The 10,422-nt window shown below is 39.4% G+C and overlaps 1 protein-coding gene across 6 annotated transcripts in view; it reads left to right on the forward strand.

The window, feature by feature from the left end:
* glra3 (glycine receptor, alpha 3) overlaps positions 1 to 5,546 on the forward strand; it is a 67,506-nt gene extending 61,960 nt beyond the window's left edge. For 4 of the 6 annotated variants that reach the window (XM_028455854.1, XM_028455862.1, XM_028455894.1 and 1 more), the window contains 3 exons: positions 3,092 to 3,241; positions 4,318 to 4,446; positions 5,072 to 5,546. In XM_028455854.1, the coding sequence (XP_028311655.1) occupies positions 3,092 to 3,241; positions 4,318 to 4,446; positions 5,072 to 5,374 (582 nt within the window). In that variant the 3' untranslated portion in view covers positions 5,375 to 5,546. The remainder of the gene's footprint in view (positions 1 to 3,091; positions 3,242 to 4,317; positions 4,447 to 5,071) is intronic. The other 2 variants (XM_028455870.1, XM_028455878.1) reach the window with 1 other exon arrangement.
* Positions 5,547 to 10,422: the final 4,876 nt, after the last annotated feature.

The raw sequence follows: 10,422 nt of genomic DNA on the forward strand, positions 1-10,422 counted from the left end.
CCACTGTTGGTGATTAACTTCCCACAGTTATGGAGCAGGTGGGATTAGAACCAACGACCCTCAGATTACAGACCATCTTTAACCACTAGACCACCTAGTGAACAGAGAGAGAAAACACACTTCATGGAGGAAAGAAATGCACTGACTATTAGTGGTGGGACTGGAGTAAAAAAATGAATTTAATAATTTGAGACTTTGTATATTTGGAAATAAATACCCAATTTAAATGTTTGATGATTTATGACAGAATCAATGTAAATAATAAAGTATCTTAAACAACTAAATAGTGTTTATTATTTCCATCACTGAGTGCTAACACAATGTGTAATATTAATATAGAATATTATATCATTGTTCACTAAGCACTAACTTATATTTAACTAAGATATATTCATGCTTTTCTGTATGATTAGTAAACTTTCTAAAACAAATATGTTTTTGTATTAAAATAAAAAACATAACTTAGTCCAGAACATTCCATAGAAATATAAACTGAACAGTACTGAATAGTTTTTCTACATAGCAGTTGAGTCAGACAATGCTATCTTTAGCAGCGTTTCTAGCCCCGCCCACATCCTCTACCACAGAGTGGTCGACTGTCACTACAATCATTTATCACTGACTTTGTTCATTTGTCACTCATGGATTTATTATTGGTTCTGAACCCTGTCTGAGTGTCAGTGTGGATTGGAGACACTGTCTGCTCCACTAGGACCATTGTCCCTGCTAGCTGCTACATGCTAGCATTGATGTGTTAGCTGATACATGTTAGCATTGAGGTGCTAGCTGTTACATGCTAGCATTGAGGTGTTAGCTGCTACATGTTAGCATTGAGGTGCTAGCTGTTACATGCTAGCATTGAGGTGTTAGCTGCTACATGTTAGCATTGAGGTGCTAGCTGCTACATGTTAGCATTGAGGTGCTAGCTGCTACATGTTAGCATTGAGGTCCTAGCTGCTAAATGTTAACATTGAGGTGCTAGCTGCTACATGTTAGCATTGAGGTGCTAGCTGTTACATGCTAGCATTGAGGTGTTAGCTGCTACATGTTAGCATTGAGGTGCTAGCTGCTACATGCTAGCATTGAGGTGCTAGCTGCTACATGTTAGCATTGAGGTGCTAGCTGCTACATGTTAACATTGAGGTGCTAACTGCTACATGTTAGCATTGAGGTGTTAGCTGCTACATGCTAGCATTGAGGTGTTAGCTGCTACATGTTAGCATTGAGGTGTTAGCTGCTACATGTTAGCATTGAGGTGTTAGCTGCTACATGTTAGCATTGAGGTGTTAGCTGCTACATGTTAGCATTGAGGTGTTAGCTGCTACATGTTAGCATTGAGGTGTTAGCTGCTACATGTTTGCATTGAGATGCTAGCTGCTACATGTTTGCATTGAGATGCTAGCTGCTACATGTTTGCATTGAGATGCTAGCTGCTACATGTTTGCATTGAGATGCTAGCTGCTACATGTTTGCATTGAGATGCTAGCTGCTACATGTTTGCATTGAGATGCTAGCTGCTACATGTTAGCATTGAGGTGCTAGCTGCTACATGTTAGCATTGAGGTGCTAGCTGCTACATGTTAGCATTGAGGTGCTAGCTGCTACATGTTAGCATTGAGGTGCTAGCTGCTACATGTTAGCATTGAGGTGCTAGCTGCTACATGTTAGCATTGAGGTGCTAGCTGCTACATGTTAGCATTGAGGTGCTAGCTGCTACATGTTAGCATTGAAGAGCTAGCTGCTACATGTTAGCATTGAAGAGCTAGCTGCTACATGTTTACATTGAGAAACCAACTGTTACATGTTAGCATTGAGGTGCTAGCTGCTACATGTTAGCATTGAGGTGCTAGCTGCTACATGTTAGCATTGAGGTGCTAGCTGCTACATGTTAGCATTGAGGTGCTAGCTGCTACATGTTAGCATTGAGGTGCTAGCTGCAACATGTTAGCATTGAGGTGTCAGCTGCTACATGTTAGCATTATGGTGTCAGCTGCTAAATGTTAACATTGAAGTGCTAGCTGCTACATGTTAGCATTGAAGTGCTAGCTGCTACTTGTTTGGCACTGAGGTGCTAGCTGCTACGTCTTTAGCACTGAGGTGCTAGCTGCTACATGTTTAGCACTGAGGTGCTAGCTGCTACGTGTTTAGCACTGAGGTGCTAGCTGCTACGTGTTTAGCACTGAGGTGCTAACTGCTACGTGTTTAGCATTGAGGTGCTAGCTTCTATGCGTTTAGCATTGAGGTGCTAGCTGCAATGCGTTTAGCATTGAGGTGCTAGCTGATGCTAGCAGAGCTCTGCTGAACAATTTTTACACAACTGGGCTTTAGTTTTCCATCCAGTGTTTTTATTTAAACTAAAATTAATGTTCATGAAGCACAGCAGTGACTTCTCCTCTGGTTCTCCTGTTTCTTGTGTTGTGGCCTGTGCATCAGTGTTATGGTATACTGAGAACTCGTGACATGAGAAAGGTTCCACGCTGTTTGGAGTGCAAATAAAAAGTGATTAACTGCGTTATTTTTTTAGGGCCAGACTTTTGACTGGTGCTCCCAGAACATCCCACATTACCCACATTCTTTCCGGTCTTCATTGTCTTTCTGTCAGTTTTCGTATCAAGTTCAAAATTTTTGTCCTGACTCTCCGTGTGATGCATGGTCAGGACCCTCAATACATCACTGACTTGTTGTACCCCTACACTTCAGGGCCACACTTTAAAACCTGGGGTGACCTGGCGTTCCAGGCGGTAGCACCAAGACTCTAGAATAACCTACACCAGTCCCTCTGTGATTTTGTCTGTGTGAACTCTTTTATAAAACATCTGAAAACCACGCTTTTCAGAAAGGTTTAAATTACTTCTAATTTTTATTAACCTTTTGTGATGTTCCTACTGTTGTTTTAGTTTCATTTTTGTTTGTACAGTACTATAGAAATTAAATTTACTTACTTAATTACTATTTTTCTGAAATTAATTAAATTGCAGTTAATGTGATAGTGCTAGTTTTTGCACATTTTCTTATACTCAAAAAAAAGAATCCTTTTATTGTCATTGCACAAATTACAACAAAATTATAATTCTGTGTGTGTGTGTCCCAGGTGTCCTATGTGAAGGCCATTGATATCTGGATGGCTGTGTGTTTGCTCTTCGTCTTCTCGGCTCTGTTGGAATATGCTGCCGTTAACTTTGTGTCACGACAACACAAAGAACTGCTGAGATTCAGACGGACACACAAGAGCAAGAGCAAGGTACACAATTACAAAACTACACACACACTCCACTTCACTGTGTGTATCAGGGTGTTGCTGCCACCTGCTGGCCATACAGAGTCATTACAGCAGATATAAAGCTAGTCTGAGGATGGCCACGCTCCCTGATGATCAGAGAGGGACAGATTGCATGTTTTCCTCACACATCACTGCATGGCTGTGCATGGGAGTCTGTGTGGGTCGCAAACACCTCCACATTCAGTCAGTGCGCGCGCACACATCCTCAAATACACACAGGGACACGCAAATACACACACATAGACATGTACACAGGGAAGAAAGACAACAACACACACAGTCCAGACACTTAACTGGACCTGGTAGATGGGCGTGGAGCCTAGTTGTTAGGGGGTGTGGTGTGATAGATAGGTTGGAGCCTGGTTGTTACAGGGTGGGGTTTGGTTGATAGGGTGGGGTCTAGTTGTTAAGAAGTGGGGTTTGGGTGATGGGGCGGGGCCTAGTTGTTAGTGGGTGGTGTTTGGTTGATAGGGTGGAGCCTTGTAGTTAGGGGGTGTGGTTTGGGTGATAGGACCCAGTTGTTAATAATACATCAATTTTACGTATATAACGCTTTATGATAGACAAAGCGCTTTACAGAACTAAGGCATTATTCTTTCACTCCACACTTAGTGGTGGTAAGCTACTATTGTAGCCACAGCTGCCCTGGGGCAGACTGATGGAAGCAAGGCTGCCATAGTGAACCATAGGCCCCTCCCACCACCACCAACTCTCACTTACACACTACATTCATACTATGTAATGTGGGTGAAGTGCCTTGCCCAAGGACACAATGACAGATACCACTGCAGTGACTGTCCCCCACTGTGACCCCTGGAATTCTCAGTGATCTCCATCATCTACTGACCAGGACCAGACCTACTTATCTTCACAGATCTAACCAGATCAGTGGATGTGATTACACAGATGTTAGTTTGAGCTCACAGAGACTCTGAATGTTGGAGGCGGCCTGTGTCTGTGTGTGTGTGTGTGTGTGTGTGTGTGTGTGTGTGTGTGTGTGTCTTTTGCTCACTGGTGTGCATGCTGTCGGTCGGTAGCCCATTGGAGCTCCCGTTGATCCAGAGGAACTTGCCGAGTCTTTGCGGCGCGTTAAAACCGACAATGGCCTGGGAGCGTCAGAGCCTCCATACGGATCCATGAGCAACATCAACGGTGCAGAGCACAGGGTAACTGTCTGTCCACATGTCTGTTGTCTGTTATCCGTCTGTTGCATGCCTCACCTGCACCACCTCCTCATTTGTTTGTAACGACAGACAATCTGTGGTTTTTGTCGATATGAACCCTGATGATCATCACATTTATTTTCACGTAATGAAAGAAAACATAGAAACACTTATGACAGAACTGTAGAGTCTATTCCTGAATGTGGGAAACTCATTCAATAAAAATAATATTTGTTTAGTACAGTAGTTCTCCACCTTTTCCGCCAGTGACCCCCAAAATAAAGATCCCAGAGAGCGGGGACCCCCACTGTAGCTGAAGGTGGTTGAACACAGACATGAACATTGAAGAACAGTCATGTGGAGACAGGACCATCTATAAGGGGGAATAAAGGAGAGATTCTTGGGGTCCATCCATAAAGTCAGTAAAATGATGGTCCATTGTTCTATGAATCTGTGATAACCACATTTATTTATTCATCTGAATAATATCCACTGTTATCCAGGAACGTTTATTATTATTATTATAGTCATCTTAAAGCAGAACTAAGTCACTTTTTCGCCTCAATAAATCCTTCAGGAAAGTGTAAAAAATTGTTAATAACTGCATGTCTTCTATTCCTGTCCACAGGAGGGCGACGCTGGCTCGCTGCCAGCTGTCACTTCCACTCCCAGCAACAGCAAAGCTTCAAAGTTCAGCACCAACAACACCATCACCGGGAGCTCCACCAACGCCCCTGCCCCAAATGCACCGGCCGTCACCACGAGCAGGGGCGGGAAAAGCACAGAGGAGATGAGAAAGCTTTTCATTGACCGAGCCAAGAAGATTGACACTGTGTCGAGGGCGGGGTTCCCCTTAGCCTTCCTCTTCTTCAACATCTTCTATTGGGTTCTCTACAAGATCCTCCGACACGAGGACGTCCACAAGCCCTAAAAACAACCAATGCTGTCATCACGTATGTCATCTATGTCGCATTCACTGGGTAGGCACATTCCAAATGGAGACCACCAATGACAATTTCATACGTTTCCGCTGGCAAGTGTTAATTCAATTCAACTTTATTTGTATAGCGCAATTTACAACAAAGTAATCTCAATGCGCTTATCAAAATATAAAATTCATAAGAAAAAAAAACCCAACAAGATCTACATGAACAAGTATTTATCCATATAACAAAATCAACATCATAAACACCATTAAAGAACCATAAACAATTATTTAATAAAGCCTCCATACTCTCCCAACAAGCGTCTTTGCCGTACCAGGAAATGGTGATGTTTAGTCATTTGGGCTAAGAAACGCACAAGATGCTGACACTTTCAAACTTATAGGTACTGTAGGAAATGGAAAAATAAATCATTTATAATTATATTGTAATTAAAACAAATAATCAAAATATCATTTCACCCTTGGGTAGGCACTGCCTACCTTGCCTGCATGTCACTGGTACTAAACAGCGTAAACCAGTACTAAACTAGTATAAACCAAACCAGTATGAACCAGTACTAATTAGTATTAACCAGCCTTGTGGTCTAGTGGTTAGGGACGCTGGGCTAGTAATCGGAGGATCATCGCTGTAGGATGTTGAGCAAGTCCCCTAACTACTCCCCAGCCGCCGCAATATGGCCGCCCACTGCTCGTCAAGGTTGGGTTAAATGCAGAGGACTAATTTCATGTATGTAATAACATACATTACCAATAAAGGCGAAGCCCCGATTTAAATATCCTCTCTCTAACTAGTAAAACCAGTATAAATCTATGTAAACCACTATAATCAGTATAAACCATCTACAGACTGGGACAGTTCATTAAAGGAGGGCCAGTCCTTCACTGTGTTCTGCTCCAACTGGTGTTCGTGTTAAGTTATGACTGACTTCTGAGCTCAACCAGCTAACACTGGACTCCAGTCATCAGTTAGCACGGTCACCAGACGTTCTCACTCATGTGTTCAATCATGACGTACCTAATGAGACGGACACTGTGGTTGTTGAAGGAGGCAAAGATTTAACTCGCTTGTGCTTTCCTCAGTGCGGAGAGAGAAGCGTGCAGTGCATGCTGTGTGTAAATACTCGTGTGTTCGTTACACTTCCTCACGCAGCGTTTTTGCTTCGTTATCTATTACTTTTTCTTTCTTTTTACTCATTATTTCTTGTTTTTTTTATTGATTTTGCTACTTTTATTACTTTTATAGCACGTGCTGGACAGCGGTGAGGTCTCGGGAACCAAACCTGGACACTGTAGCATCACGTTTTTACAATTAACCCTTCACATGCTGAAGTTTAGGTTCCGTCACCGTCTCTGAGCGAGAAACAGTGATCAGAATCCCCCCATTCACTCATTTTCATTCAAAGAGACACAAAGCAACAACTAAAACACACAAAAGAGACGAAATAAAAACATTAAGACACAACATTACATCAAAAAGACAAATGATGTGCTGCCTTGGCTCCGCCCTCTTCCCCTCACAATTTAAAGCAATATATATAATAAATGTGGGTGTGTGTGTGTATGTGGTGAGACTCCGCCCCCTGCCGAGAGGCCTCAGCCAATCAGAGAGAAGCACCGACACTCACTGTGACACTGAGCACTTCCTGTTTACCACATGGGAGAAAATACACAGATTCATCATAAAAAACAAACAAACAAACAAAGGTGTAAATACAAACAGTTCCCTTAAGTCAGAGCCTACAAACGTGACTATATTTGATCAGTGATGTTTACTAATGTGTAAAGGTCTTTTACTATTTTGGGGTATTGTTTTATTTATTTGTTCATTAATTCATTTATTTCATCATTTTGTTTGTATGTTAATTTATTTATTTTTTTCCCTTATTTTTTATTCTTGTTTATTAATTTGTTTATTGAACCAAATAAATTATATATTTGTTTTATTTATATTTGTATTCACTTTATTTTTCTTTTATTTCTTTATATTTTTTAATCAAATAATTTGTTAAATATTATGTATTTATTTCATTGAATTTGTTTGGGTTCTTTTTTAAAGGAATATTCTCCCTCTGTGACGTAATGCAGAGCGTTTACTGTGCCGCCCCCTGCTGGCACGGAGGAGTAATGCATCCATCTCACTGTTAAACACTAACACTGACTCACTGAGTTACGAACACGTTTACACTGTGAGGAAAAAAAAAAAACAGTTTTCAGTATAAAAGTCTGTCCGTTTTTAAATCCTCCATTTTTCCTCTTCATGCTTTTATTTTCAAGGACTCTGTTTCAGTATTAAAAGACAATGAAAATAAAGTGAAAATCTGAAAGTTCTCAGTCCTCCAAGAACTGCTTTTACTAGTTTAGCTAGTTAGACTAAGGAAGTTTGATCTAGTAACTGAAGGAATAGTTTAACTAGTTAACTTAGTAATGTTTTAACAAGTTAACTTGGTAATGGTTTAACAAGTTAACTTGGTAATGGTTTAACAAGTTAACTTGGTAATGGTTTAACAAGTTAACTTGGTAATGGTTTAACAAGTAATGGTTGTTATCTTGACTTTGGTGAAAGAGGTTTGTTGATTTTTAAAGTAATCCTAAATTCTGCAGAAGGATGCGTTCAGGGACCCCTGACTTTGGTTTTTTTTTTGTGTCTTATTGTGACAATGTGTTCATTTAAACAGGCTGCGTCTGAATACTCCCTCCTATCTCCTTCTCTATCCACTGTTCCCTCCTATCTCCTTCTCTATCCACTGTTCCCTCCTATCTCCTTTCCTATCCACTGTTCCTTCACCCCCGGAAGTGTTTAAGTGGTGGCCATGATAAAGAGTGTCCAAGTTCTCTTTAAGCTCAGGAAAAGATGCTCAATGCTTCCTTTATAACCTCCTTTAGCCTAGGGAACACTGATACATCCTTTACCAAAGGAGAACAGATTATGATGACCCACAATTCCTTGCGGTGACAACATTTAAAGGGACACACACACCGGAGCGCTGACAGAAACTCATGATGACCGTAACGGAGTCAGAGATCATGTAAGTTACCAATGCAATAATGTGCCTTGAACAACTTTAAATAAATAATCTAAAACCCATATATTATTATATGTAAGACATATAATCAGATTATAACTGACATAAAACAGACAGTCTGTAGTTCTAGAAAAATTGATCAGAGACATTTTTAGCCACATGATGTTTTATTCAACATATTTCATTAATCTAGGAATGCTTTGTGTTGTTCTACATGTGTATGTCTACAATGTTATGTAGACCTATATCTGGCATTAATGGAACTATTTCATAAAATCCTACTTATTTTGTATTAATGTTGATTAGTGAGTAGAAGGTGAGTGTGATCAACCATTCTCTATGTGACGTTCTTTAGTTTACCTTTAGTTCCTCTTTTCCTTTGATTTATACTCAAACCTGTGATTTATGACATTATATCAGTGGAAAGTGTTAGAAATTAGCTTTTAGTTTATTTTAGGAAATTTGTAGTTCTTTCACCACGACAGACGTCACTAACCTTCACGGCCATCAGATTATTACGTCACCTAGTGGAAGTGTGGCCTTCTCCTAACTCCACGGGGTTAAGGAAAAGTGAATAGGAAAGGAGATACGATATTCAGACGCAGCCACACACTTTGTGTTTGTGTGTTCATTGTATCCACGGTTACTTCACTGACTGTGGGAAAACTCCACTCTGTCTTTTTAAATCTGTTTTCTAAGAGTGAATCTTTGACATTCTGGTGATTTTGTTCTTCATTAAACATTGTCGTTTCTTTTTTCTGACTCTGAGTGATTAGTGTTAACACACAAACGCACAATTCCAACAATAAAAAATGTCAACATTTAGCAACAAACCACATTTAAAAAACGTGTGATTTTTTTACAATTTTGACCAGATTCACAGATTCTAATATAATGTTAAATCTAAATGTTACATATTAATCTAAATGTTACATGTTAAATATTAAAGCTAAATGATACATTTAAATATATATGTTAAATACAAATGCTAAATCTATTGTTCATGTCAATGAGCTTTTATTTTGGTACTTCCAGTGAATTTAAATATTAACTAAATATTTATTTTGGCCCATGACATTTAGATTAACATTTTGTTTTGATATGTAACATTTGAATTTAGATTTAGGATTTACATGAAACTTTTAGATACAACATTCAGCATTTAGATTTAGATTTAATGTCCCGGTCTGGTCTCTGCTAGCAGAGGAATAGATAATCCTCCTGAGAGGAAAGACACAGCAAAGCCGGACACATGTGACTCTTTCTCCGTTCAGTTGGATTATATTTATTTACACATTCAAATAAACCCTTTTCTGCATTTATTAATTATTCTTATTATTTCTGTTTGCAATGAAGCACTGTTATAACCACAGATGGTATCATTTACACAAAATGTCCATTTTACATATTTTCACAAAAATATGAAATTCAGTATAAAACATTTCTTCACAATCATGTCATCTAACCCTGTATCACCAGTCACGTATATATTGTTGTTTTGTCATAACTAAACATATTTTAAGTTTTAATTAAGTCATTGATTTACTCACACACCATTAACTAAAAAACATATTAATCAGAAATATGACTAAACCCATGAACTCTAACCACACCACAGTCTCAGTTTAAGTACAGGCCTAAACCTAGGCTACAGATGTAGCACATCTGTAGCCATACATTAGCATTAGCTTAAACAACCAAACAATGTATTGCACTCACACATCATACTTCACACATAAAGATAAAACCACAAATACAATATTGTCCCACAAAAGACCAGGAATAGAAATAGGTTTATAAAGTATACAATTACTACGGTGTCGACCGCCATTTTGTTTACTCTCCTCGTCACGTAGCATGAAACTTACATTTCTACACATATTTACACATTTTAGCTAACAGGCTACATATCACTGGAGTACCATATTATGTTATAAACACCTGTAATCACATAAAAGGTGAGAAACTAACCTGTAAATGTAGGAAAGACACAGCAACGCCGGACACACG

This window comes from Gouania willdenowi, chromosome 1 (genome assembly GCF_900634775.1).
Source record: "Gouania willdenowi chromosome 1, fGouWil2.1, whole genome shotgun sequence".
Taxonomy (NCBI): Eukaryota; Metazoa; Chordata; class Actinopteri; order Blenniiformes; family Gobiesocidae; genus Gouania; species Gouania willdenowi.